Source organism: Lathyrus oleraceus, chromosome 7 (genome assembly GCF_024323335.1).
Source record: "Lathyrus oleraceus cultivar Zhongwan6 chromosome 7, CAAS_Psat_ZW6_1.0, whole genome shotgun sequence".
Classification (NCBI taxonomy): domain Eukaryota; kingdom Viridiplantae; phylum Streptophyta; class Magnoliopsida; order Fabales; family Fabaceae; genus Lathyrus; species Lathyrus oleraceus.
Window position 1 is genome coordinate 2551541 of NC_066585.1, and position 13373 is coordinate 2564913.

At 35.2% G+C, this 13373-nt stretch overlaps 2 protein-coding genes and 1 long non-coding RNA gene across 4 annotated transcripts; 2 read left to right on the forward strand and 1 right to left on the reverse strand.

The window, feature by feature from the left end:
• Positions 1 to 4129: 4129 nt before the first annotated feature.
• On the forward strand, positions 4130 to 4902 carry LOC127103695 (protein transport protein Sec61 subunit beta). The gene has a single exon (XM_051040932.1). It carries the CDS (start codon positions 4401 to 4403, stop codon positions 4731 to 4733), a length of 333 nt encoding a protein of 110 aa, XP_050896889.1. The 5' UTR covers positions 4130 to 4400; the 3' UTR covers positions 4734 to 4902.
• A 1125-nt stretch (positions 4903 to 6027) lies between these two features.
• On the forward strand, positions 6028 to 7176 carry LOC127103696 (uncharacterized). Of its 2 annotated transcripts, XR_007794792.1 has the most exons (4): positions 6028 to 6258; positions 6557 to 6645; positions 6730 to 6771; positions 7006 to 7176. It is a non-coding gene; the product is annotated as an uncharacterized LOC127103696 (long non-coding RNA). The 2 variants fall into 2 exon arrangements; XR_007794791.1 differs by having other exon boundaries at positions 6028 to 6645.
• Positions 7177 to 11991: 4815 nt separating this feature from the next.
• Positions 11992 to 13038, reverse strand: LOC127103697 (calvin cycle protein CP12-2, chloroplastic). The gene has a single exon (XM_051040933.1). The coding sequence runs from the start codon at positions 12747 to 12749 to the stop codon at positions 12366 to 12368; it is 384 nt and encodes a 127-aa protein (XP_050896890.1). The 5' UTR covers positions 12750 to 13038; the 3' UTR covers positions 11992 to 12365.
• Positions 13039 to 13373: the final 335 nt, after the last annotated feature.

A 13373-nucleotide genomic window follows, 5' to 3' on the forward strand; every position in this document is an offset into this window, starting at 1 on the left:
TAAGGAAGAAAGGGATCGCATGAATAAGATTCCATATGCATCTGCAATAGGATCTATCATGTATGCCATGTTATGTACTCGACCAGATGTCTCGTATGCTTTAAGTGCAACGAGTAGGTACCAATCTGATCCTGGTGATGCTCACTGGGTAGCTGTCAAGAATATCCTTAAGTATTTAAGAAGGACTAAGGACTCATTCTTGATATATGGAGGTCAGGAAGAGTTGGCTGTAATTGGATACACCGATGCTAGCTTCCAGACAGATAAGGATGACTTTAGATCGCAATCTGGTTATGTGTTTTGCTTAAACGGTGGCGCTGTGAGCTGGAAAAGTTCAAAGCAAGATACAGTTGCTGATTCTACAACCGAGGCCGAGTATATTGCTGCCTCAAGTGCAGCAAAGGAAGTTGTTTGGATCAAAAAGTTCATTAGTGAACTTGGCATAGTTCCTAGCATTGTGGATCCCATTGGTCTCTACTGTGATAACAATGGTGCTATCGCACAAGCCGAGGAGCCTAGATCTCACCAACGATCCAAACACATACTTAGGCGTTATCATCTCATCCGAGAGATAATAGATAGAGGAGATGTGAAAATATGCAGAGTACCTACAGTTGACAATATTGCTGACCCACTGACAAAGCCTCTTGCGCAGCAGAAGCATGATGGCCATACTAGATCTATGGGTATTAAGGGTATGCCTGATTGGCTCTAGTGCTAGTGGGAGATTATTGGTGTAAGCCCTAGAGGCCAATACTTTTGGTACTTGTATCGAATTATTTATTAATAATAAAAGGCTTTTTCTTTATTACGTTTGTTTAATAAAGTCCCTAGAATAGCTAGTCTGTTTAATGTATCAAGTATGACTTAATCATGAGATCACATTAAACATAAGGACACTATTCTTAAAGTATCCTTAGTCGAGCTTTAGTGTGAAGTGGGATAATATTAAAGCATTAAGACTATTATGTTTGTAGACTGATGATCACATCTCATGGATCATGGATAAAGAGTTATCAAGTCTTAAACATAGGTATGAATATTAAGAGTAATATTTATACCGGATTGACCCGCTATGAGAATACTATATAGAAAGTTATGCAAAGTGTCATAAGTTGTTCTCATGGTGATAATGGTGTATACCACTCTTCGACCTGAAACCACTATGGACCCTAGATGTAGAGTCGAGTGCTTTATTGCTGATCCAACGTTGTCCGTAACTGGATAACCATAAAGACAGTTGATGGGTACTCCACGAAGCATGCTAAGGGACATGAGTGACCTAGATGGAATTTGCCCATCCTGCGTAACAGGATAAATGTCTATGGGCCAAATATTGAACTGGACAAGGATGACACGGTCTATGCCTTGTGTTCAATATAGACATAAGGGCAAAAGGGTAATTATACACATAATTATTATCACAGATGGTTTTGTCAGATCACATGACATTTTCGTGTCTTGGGTAGCAGTGATGTGTTGCTAGATACCGCTCACTGTTTATTATATTAAACGCGTGATTTAATATAATTGCCAACGTCGCGAAAACCTACAGGGTCACACACAAAGGACGGATTGATGAGAGATAGAGTAACTAAGGAATACCGTAAGGTACGGTGCCCTTAAGTGAATTATAGAACATCGTAAGGTACGGTGTACTTGAGTAGAATACGAAATATGGTAAGGTACCATGGGCTTAAGTGATTTTGGGCATATTATAAGATATGAGCCAAAATACACTTAAGTGGGCTTTTAGCTTGAAGCCCACACAAGTGGTTCTATAAATAGAACCCTTGTGCAGAAGCATTCATTGCGGTTGCATTATTTTCGTTTTCTATCAGTCTCTCTCTCTCACTCAAAGCCTTCATTCGTACCAGCTAGCACTGAGATTGAAGAAACCCGTTCGTGTGGACTGAGTAGAGACGTTGTCATCGTTCAACGTTCGTGATCGCTTCGTGGATTTGCATCAAAGGTTTTGATCGTCACAAGAGATCTGCACCAAAGGTTTCAACCGTCACAAAAGGTAAATATTCTATCACTGATCATGACCATTCGTAAGGATCTCTAAAGGAGAAATTTTTATTTCCGCTGCGTTTTGGACCGCAATTCTCCATCAATTCTACCTTCCATATTCCTCATAAATACATATGCCAATAACGTATGTCACCCCTATAATTGCTATATAACGTTTTCCTCTTCAATAATTAAAACTTCCTTGCTTTAATGTATTATTCCGTAACTATTTCATACGACCCTTCAAATGTCATTCTAACCTTGTCATCGAATTCGACCAGTACGAACTAGATCATTGCCGACTTACATAAGATCGGCTCCGTCCTGCTTATTTTGATACTCTAACTGGATTATGTTAGTAGATGACAACATGTTAGCCTCATCTTACTCGGTTGTCACCAACTCGACTTCAAAGAACTCATGTACCCAAATAGGCTTCGTTGATCTTATACCTCAGTTGGTCAAACTAATTTTCCGGGATATACAATAATGATAAATAAAAGTGCCATATTAGGAGTTTCATCCACCTTCTTGTGTTCTTGGAACATTAAGATTGGTCTGTCATTTTTCTGTTTCTCAATTAGCGATGCTGATTTGAGAGAACCTTGCGGTGGATACTCTACCTTCTCAAACAGATCTCAATCAATTTTATCAATGGTAAATACTTAAGGTGATCTTGAATTTGAGGAATTTGGAGTATTTTGTAAATGAGATTCAAATTTGCTTACATGTTAATGTAACTGTTAGAACGATTGAGGTTTAGATCGGAGGATATATGATTAAATTAGGAGAAATCTAATGGAGTTAAGAGAGATCTGATGGAATCAAAAGAGATATGATTGTGGAAATTCGCGGGAATCATAAGTCGATTCCCACAAACAATGTGGATTTATGTGCTTGCAGGTAATGAAGATCAATATCTGAAGTTTTGGTGCCAACAACGGATGACATTAACTTTCAACTCTGATGATAGCCAAAATATTTTATAAGTTATCAGCAGAGGACTCAAGATCAAAGTACCTATACAATCAAATGGTATCTAATAAAAGTGTTAAAGTCTCTTTGGAAAAAGATGTGAAAGTTCGTCAAATCACTCTGTTAGTATGTATGAGTGAACTGAGTACTGTAAGAGTAAGATAATAGTTTAAGAATATTAAGGCAACTCTCACACGTATTTAAAATAGGTTTGAGAAAATGGGTTGTTCTTAAAGTCGGTTTAATATCACCCTTATGGGATAGCATGAAATCTTGTCTCACCTCCATGATAGTCTTCAAATGGTTCTTCATCCATCATGGGTTTGACACTATTCTTCAAAAAGCAACGGAAGAGAGTGAGAATGTGAAAAATAGTAGCATGTTATGTGCAGCTACACAAAAGCTATCTTGTACATGAAGGAAGAAAAGAATGGGAAATGCGTGCAAGAAAAAGCCAAATTACGTTTTTGCTGTTTGTAACTAAACCAAAACAAAGAATGGCAAAATTTGAATTGTCATGAATAGGGGATATTGTGTTTTTATTCATGTCAACTTTATCAAATTTTAAGGTGAAAAATAGACATTTTTGACATTATCCTTCCAAATATATCCTAACTTCTTTTTTAATATTACATATATCTCTAATTACTACATTTATACATTTATAGTATTTGTTTATATTTTAATAGTCAAAAAGAGGGATGGAGTCGAAAAACCTCACAATCACACCACCTATGGCTATAAGTGTTGGATTAGGATCGCTAAAAAAGAGGGGTAAAAAATTTACTTTTATAAAAAACACATAAATGCCTTATTATTTATTACAATCAATAAAAAATACAGATTCTATGAGCATTAAGATCTATGCCTTATTATTTATTACAATTACTAGCTTCACTAAACACTATCTTTTTAAAATTTAAATATGTTGTACTCCCTACCTAAGTAATTAGGATTCTATGAGAGGTGAGATTTTGATATGAAAATTAAAATAAATAAAAAAATAGAATTTTATAATTTTAAAAATACTAAAATTTTATAATTATTATAAAACTTAAGAGCATATTTTAGAAGCCTGCGGCATAGATAATGACACATGTTCCTAAGTAGTACATCATATGTGAGCTACTTTGAAATTTTAGAATTTTACAATTGTGTTAACAAGAATAAAAGCATATAATTTTATGTGTTACTTAAATATTTTCTCCTATTTTTTCTGATCTAATCAACCATCATTTGCTTTATTGGTTCATCTCATTTCATTTCATTACAAGTTTTATTGATCCGTCTCATTTCATTTGGTTACAAGTTTTCTTGATTCATCTCATTTCATTTCATTACAAGTTACTATTTCTACCTTTTTCTCTCTTCTTTTTTCCACCGATCTATTCTTCCTTCTTTTCTACGCTACAATGGCGAGAAGCGCCTCTCAATCATCTCAATCCGCATCTTCCGCTGCCACAACACGACCAGGTGTAATGGCTCCACGCGGCTCCGCTGCCGCTACAGCCGGAATGCGCCGTCGCCGCCTTGGAGGTGGAAACACCACCAGCTCCAGCTCTGCCGCGGGAGGATCCAGCGGCGGAAATAATATGCTGCGGTTCTACACCGACGACGCTCCTGGATTGAAGATATCTCCAACGGTTGTTCTCGTAATGAGTCTCTGTTTCATTGGCTTCGTCACTGCTCTTCATGTTTTTGGGAAACTTTACCGTTACCGATCCGCCGCTGGCGCCGCCGCTTGATTTTGTCTCAAGCTGGTTTAACGGTTTTTGGATCTGATGCTTAATATTCTTAGTTTGTTTTTCTTTATTTATTTATAGTTTTATTTTCTTTCATTGTAAATTTTATTTGGCATGATTAGGCTTTCTGTTTTTTCTAGCTATGAAATTGATTAGATCTTCTTGCTGTTAATGGGAGTCACTTTTGGCCTCTTTTTTTTTTAATTGTGAAAATCAATCTCTGTGATTGGTTTTTTTTTTTTTTAAATAATTAGGTTTAAAAAAAAAAGAAAATGACCGATAATTCAAAAAAAATATTAAAATAATCAGATTTACAAGAGATGCGTCAGATGAATTGACGTATCTCCTAATGCGTCAGATGAATTGACGTATCTCCTAAGCATGAAGAGGAGACGTCAATAGTATTGGCGCATGCATTGAACTCCTCATGAGGAGACGCCAATGTTATTGGCGTATGCATTGTTCCTCATTAGGAGGCGATAATAACATTGACGCCCATATGACATCACATGCACCAAAAATTACACTTAGGCGCCAAGAATATTTACACCTCCTCATAAAGGTCAATGCATGCGCCAGTAGTATTGACGCTTTCTCTTCATGTTTAGGAGATGCGTCAATTCATCGGACACATTCTCTTATAAATATGATTATTTTGGTTTTTTTTAATTATTGGTTATTTTTGATTTTTTTTACCTCTGATTATTTAAAAAAATATCCAACAATTATCTTATAATTATTTATTTTTATTCGTTCATTGGTGCAATAACTGCATCTATATATAATTGCATATTATTATATTTCCATGATCATGTCTCCATGAAAAGGTATACAAAAAGTTAATTTTATTTAATTTTACAATAGTATTTAACTATTCTTTTAATTTTACTTTTTTTTTTTGTTTTTTATTTAATTTATTAACTATAGTATGAAAAAATGGTAAAGGACCTGTTGCATAAAAGTTTTTAGAAGATACTATTCTACCTACTTGATTGAAAATATTTTGGTAAATATCAAATTTCCAGCCAATAACACACAAATTTAATTTGAACTTAATTTGTTAATTTAAGTTTGTTTTTTGAAAATTTATGTACATATAAGAAAATAAAAGGTTCTGGAAAATTGTCTTATGCTATTTCTTTTAAATTTTACCATTTTTTTAAATTTGTCACCTCACCAAAGGGTAATTTGTGTTATAAATTTATTTTTTGCAACCAATGATGTCATATGGTTCAACTATAATTATACTATGTCATTTGATTTTCTTTGGTTTCAAACAAATTTATCAGATCCAAATTCAAATTTCTTTTATCATTTCTCTCACTTCTCACATATCACTTTTCACTTCCATTTTCTCTCACCACGAGAATCACTTTTTCTTCCTCTTGTTCTTTATTTTCTTCTTCTCTTCCTCCTATGTAAAAACCTAAATCGATATTCTTCTTCATTTTTCGAGTAAAATCAAATCCATGTTTCAAATGGTAGAAAATTAGTAGTGAGATTGTTCCTGCGAGATTCCGATTGTTAGGTTCGAATCACGTGTTATATAACATTATTCTATTTTTCTTTGTTTGCTTAGGATTGTGTGTAGTTGAAGTTTAAAACTTAATGAAAATGATAATGATGGTATTGTCTTTGTTGGTTTGTTATATTATTATTATTATTATTTTGTCGATGGTGATTGTTGTTTGTTGATTTCTTGTTGGTGTGGTAAAAGGTTGATGAGGGAAATAGTGGTGTAGGTTTGAATGATGATGATATCTTGAAGATGGTGAGTTATTATTATGTATTTGAATCATATGTTTTTGATTTGTTGTTTTTTACAGCGATGTGCGGTTTCACGATAGTATATATGTGATGGCGACAATCATGACTTTCTAAAGCACTTATTCACATATTATCAACAAGCACGAATGTAAGATATTATTTTTTGTGTATTCTACTTGAAACTTTTTATTACTATGTAGTAAACTTATCATTTCATTTGATTTTCGGACAGGTTTACAAATGAGTTAAGTTTTCAATTTTCAACCAACTCAAGGTATGTGAAGGAAGGTGAATTCTTATTATGTGTTCATTTTTCTATAATATGAATTGTTAATATTTTTGTTGTTAATTTTTGCAAAGTTGGACTATAATAACCATAAGTGTTAATATTTTTGCAGGTAATTTTTGCAGATCTGGACTATATTTTTGCTGTTAATTTTTCCAAGGAAACTAAGTCTTGATAATAATTTATGAGCTCTTGCAAAATGTTTTTTATAATAACTTGCAGGTGTGTCCATTCATTACTACTTGTCGCCATAATAGAAGCAGAAGAGATATCTGGTGCAAATCCTTTTGAAGTTTTGAACTTGGGTATGTTGAATTGTATTAGTGTGTCAAAGTGTCAAAGCATGTTGTTTCATACATGATTTCGACTTAAGCCTATTTTTAGTAGTGTTGACTATTCTGAGCTTTTATAGGTTTGGGTTTTGCCTTGAGGAGCAAGCTAACCTAAATTTATGAATAGAAAGAGTAACCATTATTCTTGTAATGTAGTATTCATGATATTATATTCACAGAATTTTGCTGTTGCAAAGTGAATAAGAATTTTTTCCACAGATTATGAGCAGAGAGAAACTCTGCAGAAAATACTCTTCTTCTCCAACGTTCTTTCTTTCTTTCTTTCTTTCTCCTTTGTTCTTTTCTTTTATTGTCATTGTGTGGGTGATGACAATATTATTCATCAAGATTGATTGATGGATTTCCAACATCTGGTATCAAGAACTCCGGTTTAAGCGATTCGTGGAAAGAAAGTCACAATGACAATGAATCATCCAAACAGATACTTTTCAGCAAATCTTCTAATTCTCAAGAACAACAATTATAAGAATTGGTGAAAATAGATAAATGTTGGGTTCTATTATCAAGACCTTTGGGATCTTGTGAAGGAAGAAGTAATAACATTTGCAGAAAATGCGATAAATCAAGAAAAAGTTGCACATAAAGAATTGAAGAAGAATGATTATAAATCTCTCTTTATAATCCATCAATGTGTTGATGCAGATAACTTTGAAAATGGTAGTGATGTAGAGTCAACGAAAGAAGCATGGGAAATTATGAAAAAAGTCGTTTGAAGGCGTAGAGAAGATGAAAGAGGTGAGGTTACAAACTCACAAAAGGACGTACGAATTGCTTCAGATGGAAGACAGTGAAAACATAATTGATTTCTTCCTAAGGTTACGAAAATGGTGAATCAAATCAAGGTGTATGGAGAAGTGTTGACATTAAGATCCGTTGTTGGAAAGATCTTGAGGTCGTTGGCTTCAAAGTTCGACCATGTGGTAGTAGCCATAGAAGAATCAAAAGACTTGTCAAAATTGACAAAAGAAGAGCTTCAAGGGATGCTTGAATCTCATGAACAAAGAATGGCTGAAAGAGCTGCAGGAAAGTCGAAGAGTGATATGGCTTTACAGGCGCAATCAACAAAAGAAAGGAAAGACAAAGGAAGTTGGAATGACAATAAAGGCAAAGGAGGCTACAACAATTCGACTGACCAAAATCAGCAAGAAGGAAACTGGTCGAATAAGAGAAAACCTTGGAACCAAGGCAACCAAAAAGGTGGTGCTGAAGGTAGAGGAAGAGGTGATGGTCGAAATTCAGACAAGAGTCACATACATTATTACAATTGTCAGAAGTATGGTCATTATTCTAGTGATTGTCCATAAAAGTAAAAGAATTAAGAAACTTATGCAAAGTTGGCAAAACATGAAGAAGAAGATATGTCGATGATGGTTACAACGAAAGGTGAAGAGAGATTCAAGGACCAGTGGTACTTGGACTCATGATGCTCATCAAACATGTCTGGAAGGAAAGATTGATTTGTCAACATAAATCCCTCAATGAAGAACATGGTGAAATTTACAAATGACAACACTCTAGCAGCTGAAGGTGTTGGTGATGCTCTGATTATGAGGAAAGATGGCAAGAGGTCAATAATTTCAAATGTGTTATACATACCAGGCATGAAGAGCAATTTGCTCAGCATATGGCAATTAGTCGAAAAGAATTACAAGGTATCGATCAAAGACAAGATTATTAGAGTTCTCGACTCAAATTGAAGGTTGATCTTGAAGGCTCCAATGTCTCATAATAGAACCTTCAAGATTGAGCTAAATGTGATGAGGCATAAGTGCCTTGCAACATCAGCCAACAGAGATGAATGGATATGGCATTATAGGCTTGACTATCTTAATTTCAAAGACATCAGAGAGTTGAAGACAAAAAATATGGTTTCAAGATTACCAGAAATCGATATTCCAAATGAAGTGTGTAGGTAAAGCAGCACAATAACAACTTCAGTAAGGATGCAAGAAGCAGGTCGAAGGCAATTCTTGAAGTCATATACTCTAATGTATGTGGTCTTATCCAGGTGGACTCGATTGGAGGTAACATATACTTTGTTACATTCTTAGATGATTTAAGTCGAAAACTGTGGGCTTACCTGATCAAGAAGAAAAGTGAAGTGATCGAGGTATTTGCCAAGTTTAAATTTATGATCGAAAGACAGAGCAATCGAAAAGTCAAGATTATGAGGACTGATGGTGGTGGAGAATATGTGTCGGAAGACTTCGACGCATTATGTGTGAAAGAAGGGATTGTGCATGAGGTGGTACCACTCTACACTCCACAACAGAATGGATTCGCAAAAAGGAAGAATAGAACCATCATGAATATGGTGAGAAGTTATTGAAAGGCAAGCATCTATCCAAATAATTATGGAGAGAAGTTGTGTCTACTGCAACATATATCATGAACATATGTTCGACGAAGAAGCTAGAAGGAATCACGCCAGAAGAATGTTGGTCTGGTGTCAAGCTTAACTTTAGTCATCTGAAGGTGCTTGGATCTATAACATATAGATATGTGCCAGATTAGTTGAGAAGAAAACTTGATGACAAGTTGAGTCAGATGATCCTAGGATATCATTCAACCGGATGATACAAGTTGTTCGACCTAGTGAGCAAGAAAGTAGTGATCAACAGGGACGTAATCATAGATGAGCTTAAGGAATGGGATTGGACTGAGAATCTTAAGAAGGATTCAGTGAGAATCTTATGTGATGAGCTAGCTAGTGAAGTTGAAAGAGAAGTTCGACAAGAAGTCAGAGGTGAAGCTGACCCAAGCAGACCTCAAAGAACAAGACACATGCATGCAAAGTTGCAAGAATGTGTGATTACATCAGATGATGTGGTTAATGAAAAAGGTGAGATGGTACACTATGCTTTCTACGCAGATGTCGAACCAGTCAATGCAGCTGAGGCATTGAAAGATTCGAAGTGGATGAAAGCAACGAACGAAGAACTGAAGTCAACAACACTTGGTCAATTGTCGAATTGCCCCAAGAAAAGAAGGCAATTGATGTGAAGTGGGTATACAAGGTGAAGTTGAGTCCCAGAGGAGAAGTGACTCGACACAAGGTGAGACTTGTGGCGAAAGGATTTCTTCAAAAAGAAGGAATCGACTTCGACGAAGTTTTTGCACCTGTTGCTAGAATCGAAACAATCAACTTGGTTGTTGGTCTAGTAAACATGAACAACTGAAAGATGTGTCAGGTAGATGTGAAATGTGCATTCCTGAATGGCCCCTTAGAAGAATAAGTTTATGTTGCACAATCAGTTGGGTTTGTGAAACAAGGCAAAGAAAGAAAGGTGTACAGGCTGCATAAAGCCATGTACGGACTTAAACAAGCTCCAAGAGCTTGGAACAAGAAAATAGATGGTTTTCTAAAGGATAAGGAATTTGTGAAGTGCACAACTAAATATGGAGTATATGTAAGAAGAAGCAAGAGTGAATTGCTTATACTATGTCTCTATGTCGATGACTTATTGATAACAGGTAGCTGCAAGAAGGAGATCAAAGACTTCAAAGGTGATCTCAACAAGGAATTCGAAATGTCAGATCTGGGTGACATTTCATATTTCTTTGGCATCGAATTCTACAAGAGTGGTAGAGGTTTGATGATGCATCAAAGAAGGTATGCAGGCGAAATACTCAAGAGATTTGAGATGCAAGATTGCAACCCAACTTCAACTCCAGTTGAGCCCAGATTACAACTGTTAAAAGATTCAGATGAAGATGATGTCGATGCAACCCAATATAGAAGACTTATTGGATCACTTCGATACCTTTGTCACACAAGGCCTGACTTAGCATACAGTGTAGGTACGATGAGTAGGTTCATGCAGAAGTCAAAGGTATCACATATAGCAGTGGCGAAGAGGATACTAAGATATCTAAAAGGAACTCTCGACTATGACATTTTTTTCCTGCAGCCGATGAAGGAAAAGAATGCAAACTAGTGGGATACACCGACTCAAGTTAGTGTAGTGATGTTGAGGGTCGAAAATCCATATGTTTATGCTAGGTGGTGCACTAGTTGCTTGAAGTTCGAGAAAGGAGTTAGTAGTGACATTATCGTCGTGCGAAGCAGAATACATGATTGTTTCTCTTTGTGCATGTCACTATTGCACCATCATTGCATCACTATTTCACTTTCGATCCAAATTTACGCTCCAAAAAGATAATTAATCAAAACCTCAGTTGCATTATGTCATCATATTAGTTATATTCCATTGGCAATTTCTGAGCATATCACTACTCATAGTATAAGACACTAAAGCTATTGTATTCAAGAAAATATGTAGCACTGTTTTCGCCTTGCACGGTTATGCTGCCGGTCCAGTTGGTCAAGTAGGCTCACATTGACTTAGATAAATGACACTGAAAAAACAAAAGTTGTACTGTCTCAACAAATGCTTCACAAACACATACACAGAGTTATTTGGATCTAAAGAAATTCCTCTAGTTCAAAAATTCTCTCCTTGGTAGTCGATTTGATAAAAAAATTCCAACCAAACAGTTTGATGGAATCCCATATCAGATTTCCAAAGTTTTTTATATGCATATGTGACACTTTCAATTGCACATTAAATCGTAAGTAATTTGATTTCACCGTAAAAACCGTGTATTTTGTAACATCTCGCCACCTCAGAATTTATATGGCTTAAGTTGAAATCATTTGAAATCATCACCCGCCACTCATACAGAAAATTCACAATAAAGTGAATTTCACTTTAAATTGTTTAGCATCAATTATATGGATACTGATGCAATAGAAAAAACTAAATTTTGATCTTAAATATAATCATAACAATCATTATAATCTCAGCAGTTGAAGACAGTAAGTTTCAGTAACAAATTCAGATAAAACCCCGAATTCAAGAACAGGCTTCCCACTCTTGCTACATTTCATTGATAAGCAAAATCATCAATTCTATTACAAAAATATAAACTTAAACGTGTGAAGATCTTCAACAGCACATACTCCTTATCATCGTGTTTGGACTCTCTATAAGCCACGACACTAATTTGTTCTTACTGGATCCAATCCCCTTATCATAACAAAGTTCATAAAAATCAAGTAAAAGCACTGTTGCAGAAATCTCTTAATTTAAATTACATTTATCTTCTAATATGCTATATAACCTATGATGCTAACATAAACATGCATAAAGTTACACACACAATCTCAAATCTCATCATGTTCATCATACTCATCATATAAAGCAACAGTTTCACTTTTACACTCTCTCAGTTATCATAAGTTTTGCACTCATCAGTCTCCGGGTTATCCTTACAGTAATCCTCCAACGGGTCAGACTCCTTCTTCCTATCCCTTGCATGACTCGCCGCCGCGCTGAGTTCCTCCACCTCATCCCACGCCGCTACGCATTCTCCACTAACCGGATCATCAGCACACGTCTCTTGCGCGCTCTTTATGCTTTCCTCCACCTTCTTCGATATTTGTTCTGGTGCAGCACGAACAGGTTGAACTATCTTCATCCTACCCGATCCGGTTAAGGTTTGGCGTGTCGAGAGTGGCGATGCTGAGGAGATCTTGATGGTTTGTGGAAATCCCGGTGAGTTGAAGAGAAGCCTAGGGTTTGAGAGACTTAGACCACTTATTGTTGCCATTTTTTCTTCTTCCCTAGTTATGATGATGGTTGCTTTGTTTTTCTGTGTTGAGGGGCTTTGGGATGATATCTATGGAGAGTTGGATAAGGATCAGAGATTGAGAGATTGAGTGAAGAGATTTTACTAGGATACATATACTTGGCTTCATGCGGATTTTTGTTCACATATTTCTTATCGGGTTTCAACCAATTCTTATCTTACATGTGTGTTCTTATGATAATTTGACACATATTATTTTTCAAAATTTAAAGAAAACTTTATTCACAAGAGAATTTCTTGATGCACATCACTTATACACCACGCAAATATAAAATATCATTCAATTTATAAAGATGAATAACCAATGGATTGGAGAATGAAATTGAGTGTCATTGCAATTATAAGTTACAAGTGATGATGAGGATGAAATTATAAATTTTAATAATATTACACTTCGATTCTATTTTCTTAGTTATGATAATATATTTTTAAATTATGTTTATTGTCACAATTAAATAGTTAATATATAATTTATCCATCCTATATTATTTTTTAGAATTTTGGTTGTCATTCTGTTTAATAATGCATTTTAAACTAATGTATATAAATAATTGGTTTGATTTTTTTAAACATAAAAAAAATGCA